The following is a 17,478-nucleotide window of genomic DNA, read 5'->3' on the forward strand; positions in this document are numbered from 1 at the left end:
CCATATTTTTGCTCATCTGAGGATTTTCTTTGCAATCTCATAACTGAGGTATAATAAAACAATTTAATGTACTGACCGTCCGTACTGACGTTATGGTTTTTCAGTTTTTCTATTCGCTATTAAACATTTTCTATGTTATGATTTTAATCCAAGTTCTGAGTTTTATTTCCCAGTTATCTTAGATGTATTTATTTTAAAGACATTTGAATAAGACCTTATTCTCGAATTTTTGGAATAAAAAGACTTTTGACTACACAGAAAAAAAATATTTTGTAAAAATGTTTGTAAATGTTTGTGGATTCCTATGGGGGAGTTACAAAATACTCGTGAATCGTATAACCCACAAACAAGTTGGTAAAATTTTGTACTTTTTTTTACAAACATTGGTCGTAAAATGATCATTTGACGAACATTTTTGGAACTTTTACAAACATTTGTTCGTAAATGTTCGTAAACACACAAAATTTTACGAACATTCTTTTTGCGAACGAAAATGTTCGTCAACGAACAATTTTTGTGAAAAAATACAAAAATTTTACGAACTTGTTTGTGGATTATACGATTCACGAGCATTTCGTAAGTCTGCCATAGGATTTTACAAACATTTACGAACAATTTTACAAAATATTTTTTTTTCAGTGTAGATGGCTTTATCAAATTCAGAATCTTGTCTTGGAGTTCAGTTGAGATCGGATGCGAAGATCTTCCTAAAGCTGGCAGCTTACTAGATCATGCATCAAAAAGTATGTTTTGAGATTTTGAGGTTATGATCTACATAACCAATAAAAAAACTCTAAAGTTTATTGGCCAACAAATGAAATAAATTCTTAAAAACAATTCAAAATAACTTGTAGACCTCCGGGATAAATGTATCTGTGTTCTTTGACCTCCAACTTGAAGAACTCTTTAACCTTATTGCTTCTATATATTAGAAAAACTTATGTCCATATTGAAGAATTTCTCCTACACAAGCATGGGGAATTTGCTTCAATATGGATATAAATTTCTCTAGTGTGTAGATTCCATTGGAGGTCACTGAGAGAAATCCGAAAAAGTTAAAATAACATCCGGGAAATGTTTATTTAACCCTGCAGTATTGTGCCGAAATCTGTGTAAATATTACGCTTTTTAGGTGTATTAGGGGTTAAAGTTACCCTTATGTTAATTTTATCCTTAAAAAGGTGTAAAATTAACATTAAAAAATGTTGATATATTATTACACCTAAAAAGTGTTAAAGTTGTGAGGACGAAAAGTCAATCGCAGCCCCGTTTTTTCTCAGTGGTATAACAAAACAATTTAGTGTATTAACGTAATATTTTTCCAGATTTCCTACACTATATTTACCATTTTTAGGTTATGTTTCAATCCTAGATCTTTCTTCTATTTTTCAGTTATCGATGTATTTCTTTTAAAGACATTACATATTTCCAAATTTCCTGTTCAAAATTTTCAGGTTGCGTTAAACATAACCTTACACTGCTAACTAATTTCTTGGCTAAAGAATTAGACCACAAGAGAATATCTTCCTTTTTTGCAAGGTAACCTCATACATAACCCCAAATTCTCTACTCTTCATAAAATTAGAGAATTAGCCCCATATGTTTAGTATGCCACTGTTTTTGAGGTTTTGTCCAACATAACCTCACATTCTGAAATAACCTCTTTGCTATTATTAGACATTGAGAAATATATCAATTGAAAAAACCTTCAAAAAGAATAGTTACATGAAGTATATTTCTAATGCCTACAAAGTTGACTTGAAAATATAATAAAAAATATAATAATAATGTGTGATTAATTGAATTACAAACGGTGCAGTAGTGAAAATGAATAGTTTTCTCTCAATTCTATTAAAGAACATTTCAGTTTTCCTCCTACGATATCTTCTATGATTTTTTTTCTCTCATAACCTCACTTTCCTCTTACAATTAACATGTCTTTGTATGCTAAGAAGTGTTATTATATAATATTCATTTTTAAAAATAATATTATACCGCATAAGCAAATTCATTCATGAAATGTGATTAAGAAAAGGAATAAAATCGTCATTGAGTCTTTCAAATGTTTTCTTCATTGATGCTTCTATTTTAAATCTTCAATAAGAATATCTCAAGGGAAAGTTCTTTTTGAAACCCTTTAACTTAAACCCATTTATTAAACTTAACGCGTAAATATTTTTCTTCTTCCTCTCTAAAGTAAATGCAAAAAGTAAAATCAAATAAATCAATTGGTTTTTTTTTCTGCAAAGAAATCTGTGTAGAAATAAATTCGCAAGTCAGTGTTTTTCTTTTTCTTTAAATCTCTTTCCTTTTGCACTTCAGTGCCGCGCCATCTTTACTACATCATCACTGGGAAAGGAAGAGCATTGAAGCAAGCATTTTCTGAGAAACCACGCCCCCTTTTCTCTTCATCAGCCCACTTAATCCTTGCAAACTGACGTATCCATAGGACTGGCTGGCTGGATGAAAGCACTATTGCTGCCTGGGAAGGAAATACTCGAGGATTGCTGGGGCGAAATGGCTGCTGGAGCTGTTGCCTGTGCGGCACCGGTTCCCCCAGCCTGAGCAACAGTCACAGACGGATGCACTCCACCAGTCATACCGCTAACACTCATTGTTGCCGCGGCCCCAGATGTCGCCACTGAGGCGCTATTTGTCACACCGCCAAGAGATGGCGTTGGAATTGCTGGCTTTATGAATCTCTCACTCGTGCGACGTCCCTAGAAAAATTTCACACTCCACTTTCATCCTACTGTCTTTCCTTCTTAAATCTTCAATCTACACTCCCAACAACTCTTCCCACACTTGAAAAAAAATCTATTAAAAAATAAACTACCAATCTATCTAGAGGAAGTAGACATTACTATAAAAGAAATTTAAAAATTTCCATACAACAACAAAAAAAATGCAACAAATAATTTACTTTTCACGACAAGAACAAGACTCTAAGTAGAAAAAAATAGAACAGATAAAAAAACAAAAGAGGAAGAAAGGTAAATTATAGTGAGAGAATAAAATTTAAAAAAAAACTCACAGAAATGGGTGCTGAAACAATAGGATGGAAAACATTGGCCAAAGGAGTGGACGATGGAGGCACCTGAACAAATGGAAGATTCTCAATTTTGTTGTGACTCCAAAAACAACACATGACAATTTTTTTTCCGTAGAATAAACAATTTGGTAAAAAAGGTTTCTATTGGAGTTTTATATAAAAAAAATGGATATTTTAAAACTGGGTGTCATCAAAAAAATTCTCAGAATAGCGTCCTTCGTGAAAGAGTTTTTATTTTTATTAAGCAATATTATGCCAAGCGCACAACAGCTTTTGTTTTGTAAACACGTTTTTAGAACTGTCTATGAGAGTGAGCGAGATGACTAAATTAATATCTCACTCACTCTCAGTGAAATGTTAAAAACATGTTTACAAAATTACATATGAGAGTGAGCGAGATGACTAGATTGAGATCTCACTCACTCTTACTAAAATGTCAAAAACATGTTTACTAAACAAAAGTTATTCTGCGTTGGGCATTATGATCAGCGCACAATAACTTTTGTTTGTAAACATGTTTTCAAAATTTTCCATAAGAGTGAGCGAGATGACTAGATCTAGGTCTCACTCACTCTCATTGAAATGTCAAACATATATTTACAAAAAATTACACCAATTAAATATGTATAGGAGAAGTGTGCCAAATTTCGGCCAGCTTCTAATTCCGGCCACTTTGAGTGTAATTTCGACCATGCAAGTAAATTAATTAAAATTATGTATGTAATATTCCAATAAGTCAATGAATTCATTTTGGTTTTAAATATTTATTCATTTTAGGATGTAGTAACACAAAGATTGTTAAATTTTAGGTAATAATTTAAATTTAAATTGCGTTGTAAAAACTCAGTGTGGAAAGAGTCTTACAAAAAATGTGACAAATCGATTGTGTTTCTAGCAGTCTCACGATTTGTGGTGAAGTGCAAAAGGTTTTCCTTCGGTGTTTTTCATGAAATGGCCTCAATTCTGAGACCAAAATCAAGATCAAAATTTCAAGCTATCAAATATTTCCAAAATAAAGATTTCATATTCTGACGCGAGGCATTTATGGAACTTAAAATGTCTAAGAACCAAGATTTCAAGATTTTCCTCACTTAACGAAACGTAATTTCTGACAAATAACTTCATTTCTTTGCCGAATTTATTGAAATTTCGCCATATAGGGTAAGTGTACCAAATTCCGGCCAGCTTGCAATTTCAGCCACATTTTTTATTTCTCGAATTTCCTTGAATTTTTATGTTTTGCATACTCTAGAGATTAAACAATGCAAAAAATGTCGCTTCGACGATCAAGATGATCTGAAAAAGACATTGTAAGAATTCCGGAAGGGCACGAAACTATGAAAATGAAGTTGGCCGAAATAAGCCACCAATGGTATGCCTATATTTTTATTTATTTTAAAATGTATTAAGAACGATTTTAGAGAAAATAAAGACGATAAACTGTCTACAAGGTACCAAGCAAAACTCCTTATAAAAAAAGTTACAAATATATTGTTTGTATTAAAAATATTATATTTCAAATTTGAGACTTTGGTGTTTGCATGCAACTATGCCGAAATTTGGCACACTTACCCTAAATTAGAAAAAATAATTATAGGTTGTATTAAATAATATATGACAAGATATTATCGGGAATAAATAAAGTGCACACAAAACTTGTAACGTGTGATAAACCCTAGAAATGCCTATGCAAGATGTCATTCTTTTCAGGTATTCTTAGGCTGATGTACTTAAAAACGTACATCTAGAACGTTTTGAACATTTTGAACCATTACGATTAAATTACAAGATCAAACATAGTATTTTTCATAGTCATTCTCTTTTTGTATCATCTCTTATAGAAACATTCATCAAAAACGATTTCCGCACGAAACTCTTCAAATTGTTAGTATCTTGAAAATTCCAAGCACCTCCGAGAGATTCTTGGAATTATTTCAAGAAAACAAGAAATTTGACATCTTGAAATCTTGAAATATTGGTTCCAGAATGGCAAATCTTGATATCCACACGGTTTGTGTCTTGGACTTCAAGATTCCAAGACATTTGACAGATTTTACATCTTGATCTTGATTTTTTGATTTCAGAATACCAAAATCTTGAAATTTTCTTGATCTTGGTCTCAGAATTGAGGCCAATGGGCACTATTCTGCGAATAACGATAAAGATAAAGTTTCAAAATAAGGATTTTAAAAATTTCAAGATTCAGCATTCTGCGATCTTGGATAAAAAGTCGAGGAAACGCAAATAAAGATTTCAATATCCAAACTTTTTTGGTACTTTAGTCAACCAAGCCAATTTCTTGGTAGGAGTAAGAGATATTTTTTCTAGTTAATTTTCACGACAAGGAGTGAAAATTTTCTTTTAAAATTGTGGTGGACGAGGAAAATCTTTCCTCGTTTCCATAGCATGGAGCAGTTTCCATAATCTTTGTTGAACTATAAAATTTAGAAGAGAATAAATTCAGTTCAGATTTTTAATTCATCAAAATTTTACTGTCTTCTGGAATAGTACATCTTTTCGAAGTTATATGACTGAATACGAGTGTTTTTTGTTGAAATAAAAAAAAAAATTGTATTTATTGTGTTCCTAATGTATTAGCGTATTACCCTCGTTATACTGCCTCTGCATCCTTAAATTTTCTAGTAAATTAAAAGAATATTGAGGTTAGAATCACCTTGAAATCTTGGGCGCAGAATACCAAATCTTGAAATATTTTTATCCAAGCTAAAAATAAAGATATTTGACAGCTTTATTTTGAAATCTTGATTGTAGAATACCAAATCTTTATATTTATTTTTATTTCTTTATATTTATCTTAATCTTTATTCGCAGAATAGAGCCCAATATTTGCTTTTCAAAAAAATTTGAATCTGGAAAATTTTAAACTGGAACTGGGGATTAATCAACTTTATACACTAAAAATTCTTCATAAATAAAAATGGTACAAATCTATTCTCATGCTGTGGAAGAGAATCAATAGAAATACCAGAAATGTTATCTCTCAACAAAATTTTCTACATTTTTGTTTCGGAAGAGAAACATTTTTAAACAGTTCTGTAATGACTTTTGCAAATGAATCTTTCACTTGAAAAAAAACTCCCACACTCAGAGAAATCCCATAAAGTTACACACAATCCTCTTGATTGTTGTCTTCTTCTCTCGCGTTGAATTTTACTACTGCTCAATAAACACAACTAAGGCAAATAATTGCGATTTTATGGTCAAATCAGAAAAACTTTTTACAGTCTCTCGCTTGGCACATTTTTTTCTTTTCTTTTATTCCTCTTTCACGAGAATTTACGCTCAAATGAGAAAATTTTGGGGGGGCGGGTGGTGAAATGGTCGAATAATCATAAAATAAATAATAATAAAAAAACTGTGAAGAACAGATGGAAAAAGTGATGAAAAACATTGGAATGGAACTCACCAAAAGTTGTCCACATGAGGCACAGTAACGACTTGCGGTGCCAGGACTGAGTGGTCGGCTACTGGATGGACTGTAGGGCACTGGGCTGCTGGTTGTGCGCTGTCGATGATGCTGCATACCGGCCAGAAGTCCACCGCCACCGCCTCCACCTTCACCTGTGTACAGACGCTCCTCCTCCATCTCCAGCGAGGATTCCGACTCGGACAAATGACGACACAGTGCCTCACGCCTCTCCACCTCCAACTGCAGCTTCCTCTGTAGACGCAAATTCTCCTCCCTCAGCCCAATGCAACGTTCCTCCTGGGCAAATTGAGCCATCTTCTCCTGCGTCTCCTTCTGAGCTGCCGCCAAATTGGCCCTCAGACGTACAACTTCCGAACGCAATGTCTGAATGTGTGAACTGAGATTTGATGCTGTGTCACCATTTGTTGCGGCCGCCAATTCCTCATACTTGGGACTCGTAGGATCTGACACCGGTTGATCCAATTTAATCTGCAATGACCTCTTCTCTGCCTCCAACTTATCCATACGCTTCCACAATTTATTCACCAATGCCTCCTGTTCCTGCTCCAATGTATTCTCTAGTTCAATCATCTCACGCCTCAGCTGCTCCAAATTTGTCTGTTTAGCCAATGTCTCAGCCTCTAACTTTTCAATTTTTCGCATCAATTTATTCACCAGACACTCCTGCTCTTGCTCCAGAGTCTGCTCCAACTTACACTTTTCCTGACGCAATTGATCCAACTTCCGTGACAAATCATTTGTCAAACACTCTTCCTCACGCTCATAGTGATGTGCAAGAGTCTCCTTCTCTTTCTTCAATGCCTGAATCTTTTTTAGCAATGTATTGGAAATGTACTCTTCCTCCTGTTCAGCTTTTGCTTGCTAATAATTCGACGTTGGAAAAAAGTAGCACAAATATACTTTACCATAATTATTATTTTTTTGTACGGGGAAGTAGAACTAAGCCCCGCCCATATTTAACATTATGTCACGCCCCTTTCTATGTCCATGTACGACTTAAGTTACATTTTGTGCTAAATTCCGAGAGAAAGACCCCTACCATTTCGAAGGAGATTAGACGGACAAGCAAAAAATATTTATGAAAAAATAGACCACGCCTCCCGTCATACCTTTTAACCCTTTAAGGACAATTGGGTCACCGGTGACCCAAAAACGAAATTTTCCTACGGCCTTCTAAAGCTATGTTTTGCTCTAAAAAGTGAGAAAAAGTGACTTTTTCAAACCCCAAATTTTTGATCCTCTCGTCCTTAAAGGGTTAACCCTCTATCAGATACTAAATCACATTTACAGCGATTACAAAGTTTTTATTAATTTAAAATTGTTTCAGTGCATTTACCCATAGTTTTACTGACATTTCTTCTCAAGGTAAATGTAAATTTAAATGCCGTACTGTAAAGTACGCTAATCCAGGCGCTTCGCTATGTGGATCATTATGACTACGCTAACTGGATAAAATCCACTTAAAATAATATTTTTATTTTTATTTCCGTAATATAGTCACTACAGTAACATAATATAACTATTCAACTTTGAGAAAAAGCAAAAATAATATTTTTATCCGTTAAATAAGTGAGTGTAACCAACTCATTTCCAACTTGTGCCTACTGTGTTCTGTACTAAAAACTTTCTTTCAGAGATAATTTCTGATTAAGACATTCCTATAAAAAATTTCAGTCCCGGTCAAAATCTTGAAAAAAAAACAACTTTAAACTATCACAGATAGTCCCACGATGCCGCCTGCGATTGTTAGAAGTTAAGTTTCTGTGTTTTGGGTAAATTATTCTACAAAACATTCTCTGTTATAATTTCGCCCTTTTGAGGATTTTAACCATTCGAGATTTAGGCTTTCGGAGTTTTGACTTTTCAAGATTTTAGCTTTTCAGGATTTTGGCTCTTGAGATTTTACCTTTTTGAGCTTTTGGTTTTATGGGATTTTGGCTTCCGGGAATTTGGCTTTGGGGATTTTGGCTTTTCGATATTTTGGCTTTTGGGATTTTGACGCATTCGGAATTTCCACCCAATCGGGATTTTGGATTTTCGATATTGTGGCTATTGGGATTTTGGACCCATTCGGGGTTTTGGATTTTCGGGATTTTGGTTTTTCGACATTTTGAATTTTAGGATTTTGACCTATTTGAGATTTCTATCCAACTAGGAATTTAGCTTTTGGAAATTTGATCCATTCGGGATTTCCACCCAATCAGGATTTTGGATTTTCGAGATTGTGGCTATTGAGATTTTGGACCAATTCCTCTCGTTCAGTAATAACCTTCCCGATTTGAGAGCTCTCTCCGGTTGAGGTTTTTCCTTTACCGATTCGAAGGTATATCAGAGAGAACTTACCTAAAAATCCGTTGGAAATTCGAACGTTTAAACCGAAGAGTTACACAAAAGTGAGCAAGTTCATCAAAAGGACATTTCTTTAAATGAAATAGCATTAAAGACATTCTTTCATTCTGAAATTCCACAAAATTCCATAAAAAATCACTTTTCGTAGCAAATTTTCGCACACTGTTGTTGAGATTGTTGACGATTGAAGTGTCAAAAATATCGAAATTCGAAATGGCAGAACAATCAGCGCTAAAGCGGCGGGTATATGAACTTGCACTTTAGGCTTCCGGTAGATATTCGAATAGGTTTGGCTTGGCTTTGGGGTGGCTTTGTCTCTTCGAAAGGTTATTACTGAACGGAGGATTTTCGGGATTTTGGCTTTTAAAGATTTTGACTTTGCGAGATTTTGGATTTTACGATTTTGACCCCTTCGAGATTTCTACCCAACTGGCATTTTGGCTTTTCGATATTTTGGCTTTTGGGAATTTGACCCATTCGAGATTTCACCCAATCGGGATTTTGGATTTTCGAGATTGTGGCTATTGGGATTTTGGACCCATTCGGGCTTTTGACTTTTCGGGATTTTAGATTTTCATGACTTCCATTTTCGGGATTTTGGTTTTTCGAGATTTTAACCCATTACGGAATCAAGAAAATTTACAACTCTACAAGTTTGTAGAATTCAGTTTGTCTCTTCTAAAACACTTACTAAAATTCTTTTCGGAGCATTTTTTGAAGGTTGATTTTCTTCTCAAAAATGTTAAAGCATATACATTGACTAGAAGTCATGTAATAATTTCTGGCACTAAGTTTTTTTTTATTGCGGAGAATTATTTTATTTCTTAACTTTTTTGAATTTCAATTTCAAGTTTTTTTTGGCAAGAAAGGTCTCTTCGCTTTCGACAGACATGGCGAAGTGAAGACGAAGTGGGTCGAAAAAATGTTCCTTTGGCTAAGTTTTTGACACTTTTTACCTCGGTTTTTTGTGATACACTTCTCATCAAGTGATCAATTTTAATAAAGCAATTTCTGAAGGAAAAACTATTCAGAAAATTCTAAAACAGACAACTGATTCGTGTTCAGCGGATACTGACTGATTTACAGTAGACTCTCGCTCAATCGGCTCTTTTTCAATCGGGCGACAAATTTTGTTGACAATTTTCACGTTTAATTATGAAGCTAATTCGCTCAAATTCGTTGTAGTTCTTCCTATTTTATCATGATTCTTTATAATTGAGCGCTTTTTGTGGAATTTACAAAGGCTTTGACGCTCAATCCTATCGCTAAACCGGATGACATTTTGCCCCGAAAGGCCCAATTGAGACAGAGTCTACTGTATATTTAAATAAAATTATCAAAATTTTATATAAGAAAAATCTTTGAAAATTTCTTAAATTTAAAAGTTTACGATAGTACTATTGACTATTTATAGTAAAATGAAGAAATTCTAAGTCTCTTTTATCCTGGAAAATATTGGTATATTCTAATATTCTGATTGAAACATTTAACCCAGGTTTCCCCAAAACTTGTTCAAAATGTATATTTTCATTATATTCTTGAAAAAAAAAAAAAACTGTCTAGAAAACGTTGTGGTATTACAAAATTTCAAATGATCAAAATCATACTTCATTGAAAAATTACAATATAATTTATTAATTATACAAATCTTTGTAGCATTCGATTTTCTGATAAGACCATTTAGTAAATTTTCAAATCAATCTGGAAAAAAGGAAAAATGTTCATAATACTAATTCACGCTTTACTTAGTTGGAATAATAATTTCTTGTAACCAAGGAAAAAAGCTTTAGATTTTCCCCATATCTAACTTATTGCTAATTTTAAAATATCTTAACTGATATTGCTCTCAAACTGTCCTATATTTGCCATTAGCAAATAAAGATCAAAATTGTGTGATTTCACTTTCAGCAAAATAATCTTCTTACACTACTAAAAGTAGAACTTCTTATCAGAAAGCAAAAGGGGGATACCCATAACTTCCATAAAATCTTCTTGCCAAAAATAACCAACTCCTCTATATGAAACTCGTGCAATTTGTTTGGTGTATAATCTCTAATCAGTGGAAGTTGATTGCGAGAGTGCCAATGGCATCTGGCCAGAAAAAGCCAGAACATTGCAGCACAAAAGGGCAAACAGCAAAAATCAGCTGACTCTCCTCGCTTTCTCTGGCTTTTAATCAGGTGCACCTGATTTTGAAGTTATTCACACTTGGCGGCTACAACAAAATTGATTTTTTTGCAATGGGATTTTTTATGAGAAGGCACAACAAATTAGTCATGCAATCTTATGTGAGGGATTGTTCTATTAAATAAATTAGGAAACGTATTTTATTAAAATTCTTTGACTGGTATATATAGTGTATTTATAATTTAATTTTATAGTTTGACCTGTAAACATTGTGCATTTTGACAATATTTTACATGAAAATATGTGCAAACTATTCACTTCAAAATGGTCCAATTTGACGAAAATTATTCACAATGTAGAGAGAGCCTTAATAGTTATTCCGCGAATAATATACATAAGTTACTTTAATTAAATATTTAGAATGATTTTTTAAGGCCAAGGGTCAATGTTCTTGGCGGGCTTTATTAACCAAATGTTGAACGAAATTGACATATTTCGAGAGGTTTGGAAAATCCAAATAAATCTGAAAGTGTGTAGGGACAAATGGGGCGCCTTGAATTGGGTTACATTTGAAAAGGTTTGACATCGCGTCGTTTCTGATAATACTTTCCTTCAATTTCCATTCAGATTTTAATTCTATGCGACAAACTCTTTTCTTAAATAGTTATACTATATAAATGAATGGTTTTTATAATGTTTAAAGAATTTTAATTCAGCAACGGTTAATATGGGTGCTTGATCGTGTTTAATTTTTTTTTTAATTGCATTACGGGTCCATCTGGCAGATGATCGACCCTTTTTTTCTTTTTTCGGTTCATAAGGTTCATTTATTAATCATTTCGGAACCTAGAATAAGTGATTATATTAAAGGGAAATCTTGAATTTCTGTTCCTTTTATTGTAATTCGAACATAAAGCCTGACAAATGATATAATTCGTATTTTTAAGTTTGCTATCGACCTAGAGATCAAAGGCAAGAGATATTGATTTGCTGTTTTCTTTGACCCCCCCCCAAATCAATATTATCTAGATTTTTTTCTTTCTCATTATCTCTTTAAAAACAATGTGCTTCGATTTATTTGAGTTCTTCAATTTTTGAATAAAGTTTTGAAGGTTGTCTAGGTATACATTTCGTAGTTCTGATGACCATGTCACATATAAGAAACTGCGAGAATGCCAAAAAAAAAGATGGCAAGTGTTTTATCTTGCCTCTCGTGTTTCGCTCGAAAACTGACCGAATCACAGTTGGCACGCACAAAATTGCTCGAATCGTCTGTAATACGATTCAGAAAGCAATTACAGTAGAGTCTCGCTATAGTCCATATTTGGTTTCAAATTTGACACTTGGGTCGCACTATAGTCCATGTAATTTTTTAAAATTATCAACGATTTTTAGTATTGAAATTGCTCGACGGCTTCCACTTTCTTTGCGATTGTGGTACTTGTCCTTGCTCTCTTCATTGTGGATCACAATTATCACAACTACTTAATAAAGTTTGCCAAAAATATTAAAATAATTATGCATGTCGCATACTAAAAAGCATAACCTAACTTAAAATCAGTGTTTTGAAATCAACGGTCGATAAATTGTGGACTATAGAGCGATGGCCTATAGCGAGACTCTACTGTAATACGAACAGTAATATCTTACTCATCGTATTACTCCACTACTGTACTCTTTCTAACACACGTGATATTCCATTTGAAATTTTGCATATACCTCTCTCTCCGACTTTTCTTAATATTAATATTAATCTTATCATGTAACACTACGGTGACCGTGGTGGTGGTGTCACATATAATATTAATTACTAGTAGTCCCTATTACTAGGGACCCTAGGGACTACTAAATGCTAGTCCACATTTAATGCCACCATAAATAAATTGGTGATTTCTCATTTATTTGAAAAATTACAATTAAAAACACTGTTCATATATTTAGGATATGGGAATTGTACCAAATTTCGGCAAGCTTGCAATTTCGACCACTTCTTTTGTTCCTCAATTTTTCATTATTACCCAAAAGTGTATGTTTATATTTTTATTATTTTTAAAATGTACTTAAAATGGTTTTAGAGAACACAAAGGCAATAAAACTATTTAAGGTAAAGTACCCTGTAGTCGGCCGGTTTCTCAACTCGGCCAGTGCGACTATTTATTTAATTTACTTAGATTTGTTATAATATGGTCTTACTGATTTAACATTATAAGGTGTATTATATTATATATAACGTAGGGTGAAAGGAACGTCTGTTCGACAGGGAACCCCTATTGACACTCTCATCAAAACATTGAAATTTATTTAATATAAATTGTTTATATCTAGTGAAATTCATGTAATCTGACCTGCTTTCCTTTAACCTACCCTTTTCTAGAACTGTTCTGCGAATTTAAGAAGGTTTTAAAAAGGTTTAAGCAATTTCAATTGTCGACGTGGAGAAATTTCAAGATTCTTAAGAAAAAGTGTAAGAAAGAAGCTTTTACAAAAATAATTTTTTTTCTATTTTTTTTAATAAAATGAACGTATATCTATTGCATAACAGTCAAAAAATAACTAAATTTTAATTTAATACACAATTTGCATCAATTTATTTTAATTAAAATGAATTTAATTACAGTGTCAATAAACCGAGACAAAATCGTCGATTTCAACGTCTATTGACAGGTACAGATTGCCGACTTTTGTATCAGCTTGATAGATGAAGAAGAATAAGAAGAATGAATAAAAGTAAACAAAGTTGCTGCATTTTTGTGAAAGAAATAGTGAAATTACTAACAAGTTAAAGTGTTTGTGCGCAAAAAAGACTAAGAATGTTTGTTGGTGTGTTGCCACTGGTGATATTTTTATAGTAGAACTTCCTTCAGCTCTAGCACTGCAGAAATCTAATGTGTGACAAAAATTTCGACTGCACCAGAGATGCCCCAATGGAAAGAGTATTGTCTATAAGCTGTTGAGAGAGAATTCTTAAGGAGAGTGTCAAGTTTTATAAATCTAAAAGCTGCCCATTGCATCCTGTAAGGAATACAATGTAAGATTATGAGGATAGAGAAGTTTATCATCACGAGAATGGCTGCTGTGAAGGGACATAAGATTTACAGAAATCTCTATGAGGAAGAGTTTCTTACGGAAGGACGGGGCATTCTGGATGGAGATTTAATAGATTCCCTGGTTGGCAGTCCCCCAGATGGAGTCATCCAGTGCAATAAGGAAGTTTTCAGCCAAAATCTCAATCAAAGGTGTAAAGAAAAAGTGTCCAATAGGTGTTCAAATTTCGTGTGTCAATAGATACCGAAAGTGTCAATAGATATGGCATTTAGTCATGATCTTAAAAAATACAGTTTTTTTTAGTTTTTCAAACATTTTGAGAAAAGTGAATGATACTGAACGGTAGTCCAATTAATAAGTTGATATAAGTTAATATTTAAACACAAAAAAAATTATTACAATAGAAGATATCAGTCAGGAAAGTTACGAAAGTTCTTAAAGTGTCAATAGACGTTCCTTTGACCCTAAATCAGTGAAAATTTCATAGAAGTTGACTATGAAACGTTAGAAAATTGGTTAAATAATTCAACTGGCCGAGTTGAGAAACCGGCCGACTAGAGGGTACTTTACCTTACAATGTTCCAAGCAACATTCCTTAAAAAGTAATAAAAAAATCAATGTGTAATAAAAATACAGTAGAGTCTCGCTATAGTCCATATTTGGTTTCAAATTTGACACTTGGGTCGCACTATAGTCCATGTAATTTTTTAAAATTATCAACGATTTTTAGTATTGAAATTGCTCGACGGCTTCCACTTTCTTTGCGATTGTGGTACTTGTCCTTGCTCTCTTCATTGTGGATCACAATTATCACAACTACTTAATAAAGTTTGCCAAAAATATTAAAATAATTATGCATGTCGCATACTAAAAAACATAACCTAACTTAAAATCAGTGTTTTGAAATCAACGGTCGATAAATTGTGGACTACAGAGCGATGGCCTATAGCGAGACTCTACTGTATTACATTTCAAAATTAATACTTTGGCGTTTGTACAACTTATACTGAAATTTGAGTTGCCCTTGAAATGTACTTTGTAGGGTAAATTAAGCTAATTCAAAACCTGCTCCAAATGGAAATTTTTCGATACTCTAAATGGAAACGTCACTGTTTTCATGATAAATATAGTTCTAAATTACTATATTTATTTATTTTCTATACCACAGATTCATTATTTAGTTAATTTTGCTCCAAATAAAGCGAAAATCCATTTATATTCACTAAATCTAATTTGTTAATTTCTCAGAAAAATTAAAAGTGTACCTTTTCACCATTGAATTTTTCATCGATCGACCATTTTTTCCAATGAAAAGCACGATGAGGTGACTGTTGTTTATTCGTTTTATTTAAATGTCATATTTCTGGCTAATTTTTGTTAAATTATGTGCCAATTTTTATTTTTAACGGTACGTGAAGTTTTCAAATTGAAATAATTACCTATTTAGTGAAGAAAAAGTGTTTTTCTGAAGTGTGTGCAAATGCTTCAATAGGAAACCCTTTATAAATATGATTTTTTTTGGAGAGATTTTCTTATTGTTTTAGATGCGAAAGGAGAAAAGACCAAGAATAAGAACTCAAAAAGGTTTTGGAAGCCTTTCGTCGTGGTTTCACTTACACTGTTTGTCTCCAATTACAAATTTCCCTTGTCTCCATTTCGATTAATTTGTTTCCAATAGAAGCATTTTACATTCGCGTATTTGTCTTGTATTTAAGAAGTTTTCAAATTATATTTAAAAAATGTTCACTAAACAGAAAATTCTAGAAGAGTCAAAGAGCAAATTTATGTAATTCTCTTCAGAAAAAATATTAACTTAATGAGTTGAATCATCTGTCAAAGTTAAAGTATCTGGAAATGGTTTTGAATTAGGACATTTACCCTAATGTACTATTTTTAATAAAAATTTATTTTTTTTAATACTTCTTGCTTGAAACCTCGTAGTTTGTCGTCTTTTTTTCTCTAAAATCATTCTTAATACATTTTAACATGAATAAAAATATAGACATAGCTATGGGTAATATTCCGGCCACTTTGATTCTCATAGATCCTTGCCCTTCCGGAATTCTTCCAAGTTTTTTTTCACATCCTCTCGTTCGTCGAAGCAACATTTTTCTTGGGTTTTCCGCATTGCATAATCTCGAATGTATGCGGAAACTAAAAAATCAGGAACAAAGGAAGTGGCCGAAATTGCAAGCTGGCCGAAATTTGGTACAGTTACCATATTTTTAAAAATTAGCAAATTATGCAATAGAATAGGACACGGATGAGTATGAACAATAAATTGCTGCCAGTGACATTTAAAACCTCTATAAACCCAAAAGCTACGAAAAAGAAATCGCAGAGTAAGATGAATATGATTTCGAGCACTCTGCAAAGTTCGAAAGCTTTTTCTCTTTCTCACGTTTTAAAAAATGCTTCAAATGCACTCTCACTTCGGAATACGAGCTTATTAATTAAAATAAAATATTTTTGTCAATTTGAAGATTCATTTTGAAATTCTTAAAGTTTTGAAAGTCTACTATGCTAAATTGCCGGAAACAAAAATTGTTTTCAAACGCAAAAATGAATAAAATTGTTCCTAATTTTCAAAAAAATTTTATTACCCCGAGGATTCGATTTTTAAAAGAATAATAAAAAAAGGAACTTACAATAATGACTGAAGCTTGACGAAGGGCTCGATTCTCTTCCTGGAGTACCTTTACGCGGATCTTGTAGGTTTCCATTTCCACTTTGAGGACTCTGTTTTGTTGCTGGAGGCTCTCAATTCTCTTGCTGCGTCCGGAAATTGCAAAATCAACCAAACAAAAAATGGGGCGTTAATTTCTCGTCTAAATTCCAATGATAAAAATAATCTCCATCTCACCTCAATTGCTCCCTGGAAACTGGACTGGGGGGCAACATAACACCGTCAAGAGAGCTCTCCGATTCACATGGGCTGTCCATTTTGGGGCCTTCTTTTTTTTGCTCTCTCTCTTTCACCTTTCACACCTTGTTTTTCTCCTCACGCACACTTGGATTGTCGGACGAGAAATTTATGGGCAGTGCCTATGGGAAGGTGGAGACACGAATAAATGGTGCGATGGCTCATTTAGTTGAATAAATATTTCATCCAATTCAATTGTGCAAATTGCAAATTCATTTTTTGGACAAAGCCCAAGTTGTCAAGAAATGACCGAGTCAATGCACTCGCCCCAAAACGCATCTTTTCCCCTTATTTTGCCAATTTTTCGCGGAAATTGGACGATATTGGGATGGATTGCGCCATAAAAACAGTGAGAAAGATCTATACTGACCTTTTGAGCACTCCAGGGGTCTTCGGGGGTCACAATTTATCCACAAAATGCAATTTTAGCGATATTTTTCAACACTCACGAGCACCTTCCTCCATGAAAAACCCCGTTTTCAGGCTTCCTGAAACCGAACGAGTTTGTCAACTTTTGACATGTACAGGGTC

The 17,478-nt window shown here is 33.4% G+C and overlaps 1 protein-coding gene across 2 annotated transcripts; it reads right to left on the reverse strand.

The window, feature by feature from the left end:
* Nucleotides 1-1,716: 1,716 nt before the first annotated feature.
* On the reverse strand, nt 1,717-17,456 carry LOC129804340 (coiled-coil domain-containing protein 6). 2 transcript variants are annotated; one of them, XM_055851553.1, is made up of 6 exons: nt 17,318-17,440; nt 16,888-17,069; nt 16,673-16,796; nt 6,480-7,364; nt 3,035-3,097; nt 1,717-2,720 (listed from the first exon to the last, which is right to left on the reverse strand). In XM_055851553.1, the coding sequence occupies exons 2-6, from the start codon at nt 16,965-16,967 to the stop codon at nt 2,421-2,423; spliced, it is 1,452 nt and encodes a 483-aa protein (XP_055707528.1). In that variant the 5' UTR covers nt 16,968-17,069; nt 17,318-17,440; the 3' UTR covers nt 1,717-2,420. The 2 variants fall into 2 exon arrangements, with proteins under 2 accessions (XP_055707528.1, XP_055707529.1); XM_055851554.1 differs by lacking the exon at nt 3,035-3,097 and having other exon boundaries at nt 17,318-17,456.
* Nucleotides 17,457-17,478: the final 22 nt, after the last annotated feature.

Source organism: Phlebotomus papatasi, chromosome 2 (genome assembly GCF_024763615.1).
Source record: "Phlebotomus papatasi isolate M1 chromosome 2, Ppap_2.1, whole genome shotgun sequence".
Lineage (NCBI taxonomy): Eukaryota > Metazoa > Arthropoda > Insecta > Diptera > Psychodidae > Phlebotomus > Phlebotomus papatasi.

Coding starts and splice junctions, on each gene's coding strand:
- LOC129804340 (XM_055851553.1), bottom strand. CDS start 16,967: ATGGACAGCCCATGTGAATCGGAGAGCTCTCTTGACGGTGTTATGTTG. Junction 7,365..16,672: donor GTCAAGCTTCAGTCATTATT/GTAAGTTCCTTT, acceptor TCGAATTATTAG/CAAGCAAAAGCTGAACAGGA. Junction 2,721..3,034: donor TTGTTTCAGCACCCATTTCT/GTGAGTTTTTTT, acceptor AAATTTTTCTAG/GGACGTCGCACGAGTGAGAG.